General features: G+C 42.7%; 1 protein-coding gene across 1 annotated transcript; it reads right to left on the reverse strand.

Moving 5' to 3' along the window:
- Positions 1 to 12806: 12806 nt before the first annotated feature.
- On the reverse strand, positions 12807 to 15156 carry MAP1LC3C (microtubule associated protein 1 light chain 3 gamma). Its single transcript, XM_073335269.1, has 4 exons — positions 15044 to 15156; positions 14901 to 14956; positions 14646 to 14752; positions 12807 to 13318 (listed from the first exon to the last, which is right to left on the reverse strand). Exons 1-4 carry the CDS (start codon positions 15099 to 15101, stop codon positions 13108 to 13110), a joined length of 432 nt encoding a protein of 143 aa, XP_073191370.1. The 5' UTR covers positions 15102 to 15156; the 3' UTR covers positions 12807 to 13107.
- Positions 15157 to 17320: the final 2164 nt, after the last annotated feature.

A 17320-nucleotide genomic window follows, 5' to 3' on the forward strand; every position in this document is an offset into this window, starting at 1 on the left:
TCTGCAGGCAAGGTAAATATTACTTTACCCATCTCTTCATTTTGCAGATAACCTGAGGCATAGAGAGGTCAACGGCCTCTCAATGACCTCGGTATAATTCTACCGAGGCATAGGAGTACTACAAGGCTGGGCACATGGTACAAGAACCTAGACCAGCAGTTGTCAAAGCTCTGTCTATTTGTTGGCCTGCACAGCGTTGACTGATCACATAGGGTTTTCTCTTGTCCTTATTTTCAGCTAAGAAAGTGCATTGTAAGAAACTAAGCATACATCAATGCCTTTCCTAATAGTGCAGTTTAAGCAATTGCCCTTGTTACCTAGAGGATGTTGGGGGGGAGTTGGTTCCTGCAATTGTGAATGGGTAGGAGGAGGCCCAGGAGGCATGTTCTCCACTAAGGTATGGTAGGCAAAGGAAAATCCCAGACCTAGACAGAACAGAATTGAGTTTAGAGGCATTGGTTCTGATTTCTAGTGGGGTGAAGAGCAGAATTAGACGTCGAGTCTTGAGGTAATTTATAATGAGAGTAAACCTGTCGACACACAGTGCTATGGGCTGTATGCTCTAGCTTTGTTATCCTGTAGCAGGGTCACATGCACTGTTGTGCCAATGTGAAGAAGTTAATGGCAAGCACAGTAATGTGTGTTTAAGAGGACATGGGCCTCATTGTCCTTTGAAAGAGAAATGTCAGACTTGCTTGAGTGTTTATAACTGTGCTGTCCTTTAGTGGTGATAATGCTAATGAAGATGGTTCTTTGGCTTAAGTAGTAGAGGGTTTTGTTTTGTCCCTGCTATCAAAATGTGGAGGGCATGCAAGGGAAGCGGTTGACAGCCACAAAGTCAGTATGGTTTCAGCATCACTATCTCACACACCTTTCTAGGTGTACTCTGCCTCTAATTATTACTTGAGATGTCCGATTGCATTTTCCTCCTACTCAAAGTCAAGAGAAGAGTTTATGAAGGAAACCTTTCACACCCATTTGGTCTGCAATCCCATAGCACTTCCTATACACCTAGAATTTCACACCATTGGCATTGGCTGAAATCTCCCATCTTTATCCTTTTGTGTGATGTACTGTGCACTGGCTGGCTGCTTCCACCCCAGAGGTTGCTGCATTTCAGTTTTGGTAGCGTGTGTGTGCGCACGCACATGTGTGTGTGTTTCTGTATAGTTTGCAAAGTTCTTTCAAAATTCCTGTGGGAAGGAGCCTGGCACGAGGAGAATAGAACAGCCTGCAGGGGTCCCCTGACAGAGTTCTCAATGAATCATTTAATCACGTAAGTGGAATTTGCTCCTCCTTGGAATATACAAACCCCATGATCAACCAGGAAATGCAGAAGGCCAGGACTCACTATGAGAAGACTCTGTCTTTCCTTCCCAGCTCAGGGAATCCCGGAGGCTTTCCTCAGCTCTCCAACAGCACGGAGACACAACCCCAAGCCACTGCTCTTCCCAGGACCCCTTTGAAGGGATTTTCCCCAGTATAAAGAAGGCTTCAGAGGAGTCATTGCAACCTGAGTCTGCATTAATGCTTTGCTGGCTTGTCTGCAGCATTTTGTGGGGAGATGGTATTGATGAAGAACATCTCTGCCAGCAGGGCCCCATCCCCAGCTGCTGATCGATCTGTTGCAGCATGGAGGAGAGACATGTGAAGTATCATCTTTGCAAGGTTAATATTGGCCAGAACTTGGGACTAAATGACAGGGGATGGATCAGTCGACAGTTACCCTCTTCTGTTCATTCCCTCTGAAGCACTTGGCATTGGCCACTGTCAGAAGACAGGATATTGGACTAAATGGACCATTGGTCTGAGCCAGTATGGCCATTCTTATGTTCTTACTCTCTCTGCTCCTACCCTCTTTCATTGTATCCCTATAGTATGACTACCGCTTTATGTAGCATGGTTGTTAACAAATTGCTTCATTTTACTAATGGAAAGAAGGTCATAATACACAGCCAGAGCAAAGGGTGTATGTGTGTAGTTTATATGTAACAAAAACATACTTCAGCTCGGTGCAAAGTTACCAGAATGCCTCTGTCTGCATTCTGAAAATTATGAGAAATGCCTTGAATAGAATCCACTGTGTTTTTTCTTTCAATCATGCCTAGCCTGTTCCCAGAACATATTTCAAATCTTTATAGTGATCACAAGCTCTGGTAATTCTCAAGTCAGCAAATGTTCTTTTTTTTTTTAATTAAGTCATTTTTTCCTTCACATCAAACGTATCAAGTTATTTATGTTTCTCGTCTGAAAAACCAGTAAAGCAGCAGAAACAAAAAGGGAACCAAATTGAGGTTGGATGTGTATCCCATGGGAAAAAAAATAGCAAGTTGAACCGGCAATCAAACTACTTGGCAAAAGTATGCTTTACAGATAAATATTCCATAAAGTTAAGCACAAATCCTTGATGTTTGCCACATTGTTTTGCCTTTTCCTTTGTTCGCCTGCTGGGGGTATGTGCGTCTTCCCATGTACAATAACACTGTTATCCTGGCTCTGCAGTTGTCTCCCTTGATGGCTGCAAGCAAGTCCTTTATGTTCAGATCTTCAAAGGTATTCAGGAGCCTAACTGCCATCAGGCAATCTTTAGGAGTTAGGTGCTTAAAGACCTTTGAGGCTCTGTGTCTTAGTGCATGATCCAACTCTTATCAGAATCTGTTCATTTATTTCATGGGGCTTTGGATCAAGCCCTTTCACCTGTCTGAGGGTGAGATGGTGGTTCTCAGACAAGAAGGATGGGGGTTAGGGTGGTAGCCTGGGTGGAGAGCCAGTGCAAAATCCCTGCTTTGCTGTAGGCTTTCTGTATGACCTTGGGCAGTGATTTAGAACTTGCCTCCAGATGGACTCTCAGGAAAGTTAGTTAATCCAAATTAACTAAAGGTGTGAATTTAAAGCAGATTAAACCCCTATGTGGAGACACTCATTCACAATTAAAATGGCCTTAATTTGGTTTAGTTTAATTCATTTCCAAAATGATATTAATTTCCAAAATTCAATGGTGTTTTACTAATCAACTTTAAATTCACTCCTTCAGTTAACTCAAATTAATTCTCTGGAGTGTCCCTATGTAGATAAGCCCCCAGTCTCTCTCTGCCTTAGTTCCTTACCTGTGAAAGGGGGATCAGAGTTCCCTACCTCACAGGGATGTTGTGAGGGTAAATACATTAAAGAGTGTGAGTTGCTTAGATACTATGGTGATAGGGGTCATATAAATTAAGTATCTTAGATTTGAACGGCAAATAGAGATGGGCCTGAACCAGAATATCAGATCTTACTGCCCTAGAAATTTGGAGGAGTCTGAATGCAGATTCAAACTCTGGCCCAGATCCTCAAAAGGTATTTAGGCACCTCACCCAATCAATAGGAATTAGGTGCTTAAATACCTTTGAGCACGTGGGTCTTTGTGGTTCAGGCTCAAGCTGAATTGCAATAACAGCTACTGTTCAGATCATGCAAGCTATTGTTACACTACAGGCCTAGCTATGTTTTAGGTGTAGACCAGGCCATGGCATAGCAGCTAAAGACTATTAATAAATATAGTGCCATCTGCGTATTCACACACACTGAACATGGCCCCATCCCAAAGAAATATGGGGAGCAAGCGTTAGTGCGTGTGTGTGAGGGTGGAATTAAAGGTTAATCTAGACCCACCTGCCTCTCGGGAACATGAAATATTTCTCCCTAGGCTCCTCTTGACATTTTGGACAGGTTTATAACAAAGCAAATATCATTTTGAATAGTGAGATTATCTTGGTAACCCCTGCGATAATTAGGTTATTGCTGACAGTCTAGACAGAGCAGCTATGGCTGGGGAAGGCTGGTGACCCTGACTTCCCTGTGGTATAACAGCTGCTTTTCCTATTAATGGTTGTTTTATTTTGTTGGTGACTAATGCATCAAGCCACTGGAAAATGGGTTTCTCTCCCTCAGCCAGTCAGCATTCAAATATGCAGCCCCTATCACTATCTGGCTATTAATTTTGCCAAGAGAGGCAGCTTTTTTTTTTTTTTTGGATCAGGCACAGAACATGTTAGCGTCCATCCCTGACACGAGGGCTTTACATTCTCAGCATGAGGACCAAGGCTTCTTGTGAAGGCGTGCCAGCACTAGGAATAGAATGTTCTTCACTCAGCGGGTCTGGCTGTCAGCACTCTCGCATGTGTTTTTCCCATTTGCAGAGCTCCCTTTTTGTTCCGGCAAAGGCTATCTGCACCCGCCATCTGTTTCTCTTGTAACTCCTCTGTGTGAGCTGATGGCTGCATTAGTGATGTCACGCTGTAGCTCACGCTTTCCACTCCTTCACACATGAAGAATCAGTGGCTGCAGCTGCTGGGTGGGAGTGTTGATGTGCCAGTTTACATACATCCACTGCTTGCCCACTGGCAGGCAGCGTTAAAGAAGTCCCTGAAGATCTGTGGGGCAGCTGGGTAAGGCTCTGGCTCTGCTCTTGTGAATTGGAAACAAGCAGAGGTTTATTTGCCATCAAATAAGTTTTGGCAGATGGACCTCATTCATTATGCCTGGTCTCAATGTCAAAGTAAGTCAACAGCCATTACACTATTCCCACCGTATGATGGGCTTGGGTTAGAAGTCCAGTCATGATCCAGGCTGTGCAGTTCCATTCAAAATAGAAGTAGGATCGTGCTCTTGATCTTCAGAGTATTAGTGAAGATAAACACCACCAGCCAAGCCCACCCTGCAACAAATCACAAGCAACCTCATAAAGACCCCACCAGACATTATGTAAGTGTGGAACGTTCTCAACAGCCCCTCCCGACTGATCTGGAAATTCCATGTGCAGTTGAAAGGAAATGCTCCCTCCTTGGGGGCAGAACTAAGGGAGGGAAGGGGATAGAGACTGTGCTGATTTTCTGCACCCTGGATTGGCCAATTCCCAACGGGCTTCAGAGGCCACACTACACTGCTGCTAACCAGTTGTGTAACATATATAAGTTACCTTGCATGAGACAGAAGGAGCCTTATGTACCCACGTGCATAAGGATACCAGCTGGGAAACAAAAGAGGCTAAAAGGGAGCAAAGTTTTAAGGTTGTGACTATAAAGAGGGGACGCTTGCGTGGCTAGCGCTAATTGAAACGATCAGTTCTCCTTCTAAATTAAGATGAGATTATTGTTAATATGGAACCCAACAGGTTGCTTGGCACTTTACAGACGCAGAGGAAGGTATGGCACTTGCTCTAAAGGAACTTGTGCTCTTATTAAGCAACATACAAAGGCTTGGGAAGAAGAGCAGATCCTAACAACCTTTCAGAAAATCCCTACAGAATGTAATAGAAACTGATCACAGATCAATAGGTGTTTGAATTATCCTGTAGGACTTAATTGTATCCCAAGTATAGAATTCTATAAAATTGTTCAAAAACTAAGGAAAGTGAATGGGATCCTTTAAAATTCCTTTAAAAACCTGTTGCACTTCTGTTAAACTCTTGTGGTTTCATCCCTATTAATTCCTGTGCTACTTTGTTATCAGGAGATAAAGCAATGTGTTTCAACAGTGAGGATTAGCTCATGTTTTGTTCGTTCTCTGATTTTTATGTGGAGTTCCAAAGAGATTACAATCAATCATATCAACCTAAAAAAATAATGAAAATACTTATTTGAGTAGGAGGTAGGAAACAGGAGAACAATCTGCTTCCTACTGTGTTAACAGTTCTATTTTCTCTCCTCTTATTGTCAATGGATTTGAAGCCATAATTGCCTGGAATCAGTTAAAAAAAAACTTTAAAAAACCTGGCTACCTGAAAAGCTTTAAATAGAAGTTTAATATCTCCATCCATCCATCCAGTCATTCAATTTATTTCACTCACAAAACTTTTACAAGCAATTTTAAAATCCAACTGGTTTGGCAAGCTCCCGCTGGTGCTTACCTGCCAACCCCTCAATTGAGATTATCAGCTGTGCCTTGCAGTCCCAGATAACAATTCACATGAAGCATCATTCCAGTACCGTTTTGAGGTGTTTGCATGATGTCAGCTCTTGCAAGGCAGATAGAAAAAGCTGAACTTTGCTCATAGCAGCTTTCCAACCATTTTTAAATTTCAAATACATTTCTGGCATTGTATTACATTCTCTTCTTTTCAAGTAGCCATTATCAAAAATAGATGGTAAACTCTTCAGAGCAAGGACCAAGCCCACGATGCTCAGAAATGACGTGATTTTGGGTGCTCATCTTTGGATACCTGAAAGAAGACTCCTGATTTTCAGAATGTGCAGCCCACCTACCGTCTGACCATCAGCCCCCTTTAAGTAGTCTCCAGTTGGGCACCCAGAAGGGAAGCACCCCAAATCACTATGGACTTTTGCAAATCTTGTGTGTGTTTGCCATGGAGTTCTCATCTTGAATGGCGCCTCTGGCCACTATTAAAATAATCAAAGTTGTTAACTCCCTGCAGGCTCCTTTCAGTCCCAAACTGCTTTTCTTTCCCTGCATTTATTAAGCTGGGATGGAGAGGATCTCGATACTGCCCCTATACTGCCTAGTAGCAGAGACTCCTTACTTCAAAGGATAGTAGCTTACTTCTTCCTGAGTCTTTTAATGCTAATTTTAGGCGTAAGTAATTTCCTTAGGGTACATCTACACTGGAGCTGGAGGTGTAATTTCCAGCTCGTGTAGACATACATGTGCTAGCTTTGAATAAGCTAGTGTGTTAAAAATAGCAGTGTAGCCATGGCAGCTTGGGCTAGCGGCTCCAAGGGCATTCCAAGGGGGCTGGTACTCGGGCGATTTGCCCATGCTGCCACAGCTTCAGTGCTATTTTTAGCATGCCAGTTAATTCAAAGCTAGCACATCTACATCACCGAAGCGGGAAATTACACCTCCAGCTCCAGTGTAGACGTGCCCTAAAACAGCTTCCTGCCAGAGCTGGATTTTGGGGTTATGCACAGGGCTGGTCATAAATTTTCTGTCAAGACTGTTTTTTTGACAGGAAACTGGGTTTTCAACTTAAACAAATTTTTTTTACAAAAAGTGTCTGCTTTCTGCCAAGCATTGGACTTTTTTCCACTAAAAAACGGAATGCCCCCAAACCCAGCTATACTGGACAAAAATCATACATATGTCAGTATTCAAATTGCTCCTGAAAAATGAAAATGTTCAGTAGAAAATGGAGACAAAAGCAATTTGTTTGTTTTTTTCTGTTGACAATCATGCATGTGGGACCAGCTGTAATTGTGAAACCTGTAGCTGAGGGGGCCCCCAATTTTGGGGACAGCTGTAATGTGCAACTGTGGCTGAATGTAACAGCCCTGTACTAGTCTCACTGCACTCTCCCCATTCCTCTCTGAAAGACCTTGCTGCCACGCATCTTCCTCCCTGTGTCCTAAATGTCTGGCCTGGTTTCATTAACCTCTTGCTGGGACACCTGCTCACCCCATAGGCATCTGCCGCCTCCATTCCCAAAGTGCAGTTGTGTACGTTTCCCCTAGCAGCTAGTTTCACAAGTAGCTGTCTCACACCTGCTGTGTGACCCAATGCGCCAGCAGCCTTGCTGTTGATTAGTACAGGAAAGGAAGTCCTGTCTGCTCCCAGCTACAGCTGAGAGGCACAAACTGCAGGAGGAACATAGCAGCAACAGCACCTGGACAGGAGTCAGTGGTAAGTAGCCCTCTAATCCTGTGTTGAGACTCTGGGCAGGGAGATGGAAGGTTAGCAAGGGAAGGTGAGAGGAGACCTGAGAAGTGGAGGGGAAAGGAAAAAACAAACATGTAAAGAAGGAAGGAAGAGAAAGTCTGAGGAGACCAGCATAAGGTAGGACTTGAAGCTTGGGCTTGGGTACAGATTAAAAAATATATATACCCAACCACATCTGGATGGGAGATAAGGGAAAATAACGGGACACACTGAACAGGGTTGTGTGGAGTAAAAAGAGAGGAGAAAAGAGCAGCAGGCTGAGTTCCTTTGGTTTGCCTGTATAATCACCCTGTCCTCCTCCCATCTATTGTGAGATGGATTTAGAGTAGTAGGAGGTAAGAGGAGAAATATAAGAGAAGAAACAGCCTTTTGTGTCCCTACTGATCAGGGAAATGAGTGTGAGGGAAAGAGAGAGTGGTTGATGCAGCAGAGTGATTTGTCAATTTTCCTGGCATCTCCCTGTTAACAAGAGCAAATGTGATCTTGTTCTCAGAGTTGCTGCTGCATGTTTAGGCTTGGCAGAATTCGATTTTAAAAAAATAATTTGGATGGATAATATTGATATTTATTTTTAAGCATTTTTTCAATTTTTATCTATTTAAATTTTCACAGTTGTAGGATATTATGGGGGCCCAAACACTAGGGAGTGTCAGACAATAATTATTTAATGACAGATGTTGAGATTCAAAAAGTTAAAGCTTTATAACTATTAAAACACAAATTGCCAACATAACATGTCAAAATATAAAAAATAAATACAAAAAATAAATACCCTTAAATCACACTCTACTAAGTTCTCAAGCAGCAGTTTTCTTTTTGTCCCTCTGTACATTTCTATTATTAATGGAAATATTTCCCCATCACTTTGTGTGTGTACGGCGAAACTGACACTTAGCGCTATAATCTAACCTTTCCAAGCTTATGCGTGTTGCAAAGGAGAGACTCTCTTTCTGAGATGTGACTTTTGTTCTGTCTTCAGTTGTTGTTTCCCTTACTTTACATTAAGTCCTTGTCCTTCTGCCTGAAAGTAGTATGACTGTGCTTGGGATATTTATAACCAAACCACGGGACAACTGCAGGTGTACCCCCCACTTCCTCCTTCAACAGCCACCCCAGCTTTGGTGGACTTCAGGAAATGACATGATGCCTGTGGAGGTACCAAGCTCGCTGTATGTGCAGCCAATTCTATTAGGGAAGGGGTTCTTCCTATTGTCCGTCATGACATGAGATGTCCCTGCCTGTCAGCACCATTAATGAGTGCAAGCAAGGAAAGGAGAAGGTGCCTCTATCAATTCAAAGCATTCTTCCACCTCCCAAATTGTGAGTATAGGTAAGAGATATACCAGGCTGGGGTAGGGAAGCCATGCCCCCTAGGAAAGCTGACCAACCACTCTCCGCTCCCGGTTGTCCTGCTAAGCAATCAGCATACACCAAGCCTGCAGCTTGCATGTCTCTGAAGGCGATATGTTGACTGCATAAAGGTCCTACTTTTCCTTAAAGGAAGCACATGGAAGATTTTAATTATCTTGATTGCCTAGTGGCAGGGCCCCAGTCTTCCTACTATTTCTGTGGAAGTTACTCATATACTGCAATGGCAGGACAGGGCCTCACCTGTTGAAAGAAAAATAAATCAGGGTCTGATTCTCTGCTGCCTTGCACTTAGTGTAGTCATTTATTCCTGTGAAGTCAGTGTAAAATGCTACCATGGGAGCATTTCATACCTACTTTGCAGAGGTGCAAATGATGATACAAAGTGCAAGGTATATATAGCCTCTTTTGGACATCAGCTAGAATCAGACGCTACCCCTCCATTTTGCTCATTATTCCAAAAGACTTAGCGAAGTACAGCGCTTCCACACCCCTGTCTGTCATGAGTGGCACTATTCATTACTACGAATGCTTTGAGTGTACAGTTGCCCTTTACGCAGTTGTGTGCTTTCCTGTGTAAGAACACCAGTGGTGCAGTTATTACATAACCCCATTTCCTGGGGCCTTTAAAAGGCTTCTGGGCAGGCAATTCCAGCCCTTATTTAGCACTTTCCTCAGAGAATCACAAAGTACTTCCTCAGAGAATCTATTTTATGGATAAGGAAGTTGATCTGGTGCAAGCTGTGTGCCTCATGTATAATTTAATGCTGTAAGAGGCTGTAGCGAGGCGCAGCTGGGCCCGTCTTGCTTCTGCCCTCATGACCCAGTCAGGGACACCTCAGATTGATGCAATCACGCGTGTACTTTATTTATATCTATTTCCCACCACCATCACCACCACCACCACCTTACTATCTATATACAGGATTTTACAGCCAGCCTTCACAAACAGCAGACCAGTACTATCAGCCTCTGGCCTTGGCCTTGGCCTCTCTCTTCTCCCTCGTCCCAGTCTTTATAGCCCCTGGCTAATTTGGCTAGCAGCTGTTACTAGTTGCCAGGCAGGCACAGATCTATTCAGCCAGCCCCAATCCATTCCCCTTATTTGGGGCTGACATGGCAGGGGGCCGTTCCAGAGCAGCCAGACATTTTGGCCCCAATCCAGCAAAGTACATCAGCCCATGAGGGGTTCTATGCTTAAGTGTTTTGGTGGGTTAGGGCCAAAATGCTCAGCACCTTAAAGGAGGGAACCTGTAATTTGTGGCAAGGTGAATATTAGCATCCAAATTTTCTGTTTCTATTCCTAGGCTCAAGCCCCTTGTGTGCAAAGAACTCAAGTTCATAACCCCACTCAGAAACAAGGGCAGATTTATAGCTATAAAATGATACCCCAGTCTTTGCTCTCTACATTAAAATAGAAAAGTGTGGCGGTATTTACCTCCTCTACATTCTAGCAATGGTGCCCTTCACTGCAATATCAGTGCACCTAAGTGTGTAATATCTTAGCTAAACATCAACTCTTTGAACAGCAGCTCTGTTGGAAGGAGCCCTGTGGTTATCTGTTGCACAGGTTGGTTCTGTAGCCAGCACAGCAGGCTGCTCTCTCACTTTGCCCCTTTCCTAGTTCGATTAAATGACTCCAACTCCCACCGTTCAGGGGAATACACAATTTATATTCAAGCCAAGGCCACATCATTACCAGGCTAAATGCAAGGGAGCTGGGTAATGAATCCCTCATGCTGGGTTCCTTACTGCAGGAAATTTTAAAACCTCTGCCTCTGAAGGTAGTTATGATTTTTTTATTCGTATTTGCTTTGACACATCCCAGGAGGGGGCAGGTTGTTACTACCCAGTGACGTTGTATTAGTTCATGGGATTTTTAAGGTTCAGACAGGTTGTTAGCATACTTTATAATCATCTTTATGTGGTTCACATTTTGTCTGAGGCTGTAACTCAGCCCAGTGTTAAGCCTCAGGCACCAAACAGCCTAAATGTCAACAAAAGCTAGATGACTCAGCACTTGCACCCCTGCCAGCCCAAAGATATCTGGCTGATGAAGTTATATAATCACCCCAACCCAATGCTTGGAGCATTTCCCTTTTTTATGGGCTATCACACACACACACACCCCCACCCCACCATGGGACAAAAACAGGTGAGCCAAGCTCTTTTTAAACAGGCTAGAAGGCACAACAGTTCTGGATAGTGTAAACCTTCCTTTTGTCCCTACCCAGCCAAGAGAGCCTTGCCACTGCTCAGGAGTGCCCTCTGTCGTGCCTGCCACACAGGTACCTTCCTAGCTCCCTGAGGGTCTATAACAAAGGACTGCTTGAGCTCCATTAGAAATTATTTCCACTGTACCTTTATGAGCGCAAGTGAGAACAGTCCATGTAAGACTCTAGGATCCAGCGCTATACTGGATGTAGGTAATATACACACTGGGGGATATTGCTCTTTTCAGTGAGCCAGTTGGGTCAGGGATTTCTTTGACACTTCCTTTGTTTTGTGAGCTGTAATAACTCTTTCAGTGAGATAGCTATCAAGTGGCAGTCTACTGCACTAGTATTAATTATAAAGGACTTGAACCTGCATCCAGCTCTGCCCCCAGAGTTCACAGGTACATCAGCACACAAGGACCCCTTTCTCTCCCCCCCCCCCCCATCTGCGAATGTTTATTTGGAGGAAATCAAACATTCCCCCTTTCCAGCTGCAGTCCTCTTTTTCCTACCCTCTCCAAGCAAGCCTGTGCCTGTTCCATAGCAAAGTGGTTACCTGTCCACATAGCATGGAGGTTTCTACAGATTAAGGGGACATTACAATAGGTTTTGGGTGGCATGGGAACTATTGCTCTATTAAATTGACAAGGAGGATGTAGTTACCTTGGCAATAGTTATACCATATTCCCCCTCCCATCATCAGGGCAAAGGGCTTCAAACTGTAAATACATTTCTTAAATCCCTACTCACATCCATTTAGTCAAATGGGTTTTAAAGCACCACCTTTGAAAATAGTGCCTTACTAGTTTAAGAAAAGACATTGGGTAGGGCTGGAGATCCTATTCCAAGACACCACTGTTGTATTCAGCAGACTGCCATTTGATTAATTCAGAGTGCACGCTTAAGAATTCTACTCGCCTTACAGTTTGTGAGGTGTCCTGGAGGAAAGGGAGATTAGAGTGACACTGTTCTCCCCTTTAAGAAGGCCTCACCTAGCTGTTGCAAGATACAAAGCAAACTGCCTACTCAGCCTAGAGCAGAGTTCAAAAAGCAGAGTAGCTTAACCTCAAGCTAGAAATACTGTTACAACTGTAGAAAGTGCTGCATGGACACTCATGGAAGAGGACGTCCTGCTTAATATCCTATTTTGGACATGTAATTAGTATTTTAGGTAGATACGTGAACTCAGATGCTAGTCTAATCAACTAATTAAACAGACTCAGCCCAACAAACAGATCATACAGTAGCTTTCCCATCATATAGTTCAACAGGAATATTTCCATAAATAGCCACCTGTATAAAAAAAAAAATCAATCAGTATGCTCTATGTTTTATATGTGGTGCTGTACAATCTAAGTTAGTGATGTGTAGCATGAAGTTACTCCACCATCTTTAAAGATTATGTGCACACAATCCACCATTTCAAGTTACTCTTTAAAACTACTGCTCTGATGCTTCAGGTGTACTCCACAACACTTTTCTATATATATAGACACACACATACACACTTCCTAGATTAATATTAACTTTCAACCTAGTCTTAAAAGTATCTTTATTTGATTGTTAGGCTCAGGCTTTAGAGTTCCCTTAAAAAGCAGTTACATAACTTAAACATTGACATTACAAAAAGGATTCTAAAGGTGCAGTTCAAAAAACCCACTAGTGTCTTTTCAAATATAAAATATATATATATATCTCCAAGTTACTTATCTAGGAATAGAGCACCACCACTTCTGCATTAGTTGGTCCTGCCAACATCTGGGCCATTAACCCTCAGTACAGGGTTTAAGAGCCCATACTAGAAAGAGCATCTCTGATCTTCAAGTCACTGGCATAATCAGCTGCCTAGCAGCAGCAGCCGCCAGACATGCCCTTATGTTTTTAGGGGGCATTCCATAAGTTTCCCTTGGGCAGTGGGCAAGAGACATCCAAACATCTCCTGGGAAGCATATGTCATATATACAAAGCCATCTTCATCTTTGTAGTCCCTGTACACTTCAGCCAATGTCAGAGACATACTGGCCAGACTCTTGTTGTTCACCAGCAGGTAGAAAGCTTGTGTAGCATTTAGAGCCATTCTGCTTCTAGATTTAGGAGGAAGAAGGGGAAAGGATTATTTTCCCAATACAAGCTACTTTTGAGGAGTTCACTTTTTTGGCAGTGTGTATTAATCACTTTGACAAATATAAGGACAGATATTGCAGTTGTGATAAACACATTTATCATCTTATACTTTAGAGATGAGCCACAATGCTTTGTAAATCAATATGGTTTAACATCAGTAGGCAATCATATAGGTAGATTTAAATCCAGTCTTCTTGTCAAATCCATATTTTTCAAAGTCTGTGGCTTTTATGCAAGTCTCCCAAGTCAAATATTTGAAACAGAAAAGCTCTGAAATCAGGGCTTTGTTTACTCAATTGCAGTTGCTAAATACTAAGCAGAGAGCAGAAGTCTCTTCAGCACTGTTCTACATATGGTGCAAGATAGAGTATGGCTTTAAACCTTTATTTACAGACATATTCAAAGCTTCACTCAGTCTTAAGAGAGATTAGTCCCTCTCAGAGGGGCTCAGCTCCTAAGACAGTTAGGCCTGTTTGCCCATCCACCCACACATAGCCTCTTTGTACTTGATGGAAGCCATTGTATTATATGTTTCAGAGTAGCAGCTGTATTAGTCTGTATCCACAAAAAGAAAAGGAGTACTTGTGGCACCTTAGACTAACAAATAAATTTGTTAGCCTCAAAGGTGCCACAAGTACTCCTCTTCTTCTCATTGTATTATATGGAGATCATAGGCTTTTTAAGGCAATGGTCTTTTAAAGACAGACATACTCTAGAATATACTTAAGAATTACAGGGGTAGAGAACTTCTTCCCTATAGAGCTTCTCAGCCAATGACCTCAGAGCAATTTACAGGCATTTTCTTCACACAGCCCACTTCTATCAGTTTATGCAGGTTCATAGCAAATCAGTAGCAGCACTGGGACTAAAATCTCAGAGGCCTGGTTACCAGTCAGCTCCCTTTTTATTTAAGTTCTCACCAGAGGCAAGCAGGACATGAATTAGTCAGAAACCCTATTTACTTAGGCTCATGGACAAACTTTGTGCTTCTATGCAGTCACTGATTTCACAAGAAGCTCTGAACAGGTTTGGAAAGAAAGCTTATCTTAAAAGAGCGAAAACATTGCAGGTTTTACCTCTGTTAGAGTCCTGCAGGCAAAAAGAAGGCCACTGACTAGATCTCTGTGCTTCCCACACACAGCACTCAATACAACCGAGCCCCCCCTTTGACGGAGTACTAGGCAGCCTGATTCAAATTAACATCTAGATTCCAGATCTTGCAAGCCACAGCATAAGAGCAGCCACCTTTGTAGAGGGCCAATTGCTATTCCAGGGTTTGCTACATACCTAATGATGGTTATAAACTGTGTCATGGTCAACTCCTGAGGAACAAGAAATTTTGTTTTGTCCAGTAGAGGAAGATATTTTTCTTTCTGATACCGTTCAACAATTACCTGTTTTTGCAAGAGTAAACAGATCACTTTTAAAGCAATTGAAAGTGTTTGTTTTTAAAGAAACAAAAAGTCTTCAATGGCTGAGCTTTAAACTTATTTAAGAAAGGCTTAAATACTAACATAGCAAACAGAACAGAGATATATTTACCGGGATTTTTGTTGGGAACTTTGCCCGAATTCCTGCTACTTCTTCCAGTCTAGTTGCTGTGCAAAAGAAAAAACAAATATTATACACATGCATTCCTCAACCTCCAATATAGCTTAGCTATGTACAATACCCAGATGACTTACCAAAACTCTTTCTCAGTTTAAAAGGTCTAACAGATTGGCTGCTATGCAGAGTTTGCATCTTCTTTACTAGAAGACTTTGTTACTAGGGCTTAACAATAACAAGCAGCTCCCAGTCCTCTACCACAGCTGAATTCAAACTGTGGGAAGTTGTTAAACTGAGCCCCTTATAAAGGCTTAGTTGTGACATCATGTTACTCCCTTACCCCACCCCCATTTCTCCCACACAGCAGGAGCGGATTCAACCTGGCTGCAGCTAGTTTACTAGGGAATGGTGGGGTCTGCCTGTTGGACAGAGAGAGGACTTCTGCCTGTGTTCTGTACCTGCAGAGGGCAGTGTACCTGTCCTGACAGGACATCCTGACACATTGTATATCCCATGTTATTTGTTTCACACCTTAAGTGTCAGAAGGCCTTTGGATCCCACTGTTCTTCAAGGGTCTCTACGTCATTCCAGTCTCTGCTCCGTTTGAGGACAGCTGCCTGTGACACCTGCCTAGACCCATTAAAAACATGTTGCCGAGAGGGGGCTACAAGAGAGCGACTGCAGGCACTTCTTCCTGGAGGGGCCCACTCATGAGGCTTCACCAGCACCCCCAAACCCCTGCCAGAAGAAGATGGGACAGGGCTGAGGCTTTGCTGTATGCATCATGCTGGTGTTATTACAATATGCTATACCTGTAGCAAACTGTCGTGTGAACAAAGTGCTGGGCCGACCTGCTTAGTCTCACTGGGTGAAATGAGGGGTTAATCAGTCATTTGCAGAGGCCTAGGCACAAAGGCCCAGATCTTCAGAGGTATTTAGGCTCCTAATTGACATTAATTTCAGTGGAAATTAAAATCAGTGAAAGTTAGGAGCCTAAATATGTTTGAGGATTTGGGCCAAAGGTCCTATGTGAGGGTTTAAGTAGGACATAGGTGGTGCACAGGCCTTGTGCTAGCTGTCTGCATGGCTGATTTCACCCATTTTGAATTAAATAAGATTAACCACAGTGCATTGTTTTAGTAACCTACTGCGCTGTGTGCACCTGCCATATTTCATTGCTTAACTCAGCTCCCACATTTTCAGTCAGGCACAGGGATGACTAAACATAGCAAGAGAAAAGTCAGTCTCATAAGGGCTGTTCGCTACTGATACGTGGCCGTTTTAGAGTAGCGATGAGCTTAGAACAGGAGAGGGGGGAGTGTGAATTATGATTTTATTTAAAGAGAATTGTGGAGATTGGAGCTATAAAATCAAGGACAAAATGCCAATTTCCCATTGGCATCAAAGAGCATTTTGTCCGAAAGACTGACGGTTGCATTTGGCTGTTAGGTTGTAACTAAATATTTAGGTTAGTAGAGTGTTGCATTCAGTGTCACTCAGTGGGAAAAAATAAGCACCATATTTCTGGATCTCTCATCTTTTATCTCTGCATTCCTCTGCAGAGACAGTCTTATGGTAAAAGCACAGGCCTGCAAGCCAGAAAATGTGTGGTTTCTTCCCAGCTCTACCAACAACTTCATTAATTTAAATTAAAAGTAATCTAAACTGAAAGATGTTTTACTTTTTGCCCGTGACACATAACGTTCTGTAAAGAGAATCTAGGTACTCACAAGAGAATCTTTAACTTATAGTACTCTATGGCCCATCTGCTTTCCCCTTTCACATGGTTCTGCCTCCAACTTGTCAGTTAGCTTCATAATACTTACAAGTAGCCCTTAAAAGCATTTCCTTCATTTTGAAAAAGGGCCCCTCTTTTTCACACTCTCCTGTACCCACACTGGCTCAATTTCTGAATAATTCTGGAAGGTGACTTTTATACCAGACTCTAGCTTTTGTCTCCCAGAAGCACTATTCAGGTTTTTGGTTTTGTTTTATTTTTTTCACACCTTCCAGATAGATTTCAGAACTGTCTACCTGCTGATTATAGTCAGACACACCCTCAACCACTTGTATTGCTTGTATCCCTGTAACTACTACAGCTGTCAAGATAGTTTCTCAACCAAACATGACTTGGTAAAAAGTAAAGTCAATAGAAGACTGATTGCTCTTTCTGTAAGCCATACTAATGAATGGCTGTAACTCACCCCAGCTACTCTGATTGTGTTACATAAGCATTGATAACATGGTAGTTAGTATTCTATTCGGCCTATCAGATTGGGGGAAACAGGGTTGTTCAAAGTTTATTAATTACTAAGCCATACATGGCTATTTGTATAGGGCAGAATCAAAGTTACTGCCTTGCTTCAGTGTTGTCAGTTCTCACAGTTTTATTACCAGTCTTGCAATATTTGCTC

Source organism: Lepidochelys kempii, chromosome 3, assembly GCF_965140285.1.
Source record: "Lepidochelys kempii isolate rLepKem1 chromosome 3, rLepKem1.hap1, whole genome shotgun sequence".
Taxonomy (NCBI): domain Eukaryota; kingdom Metazoa; phylum Chordata; order Testudines; family Cheloniidae; genus Lepidochelys; species Lepidochelys kempii.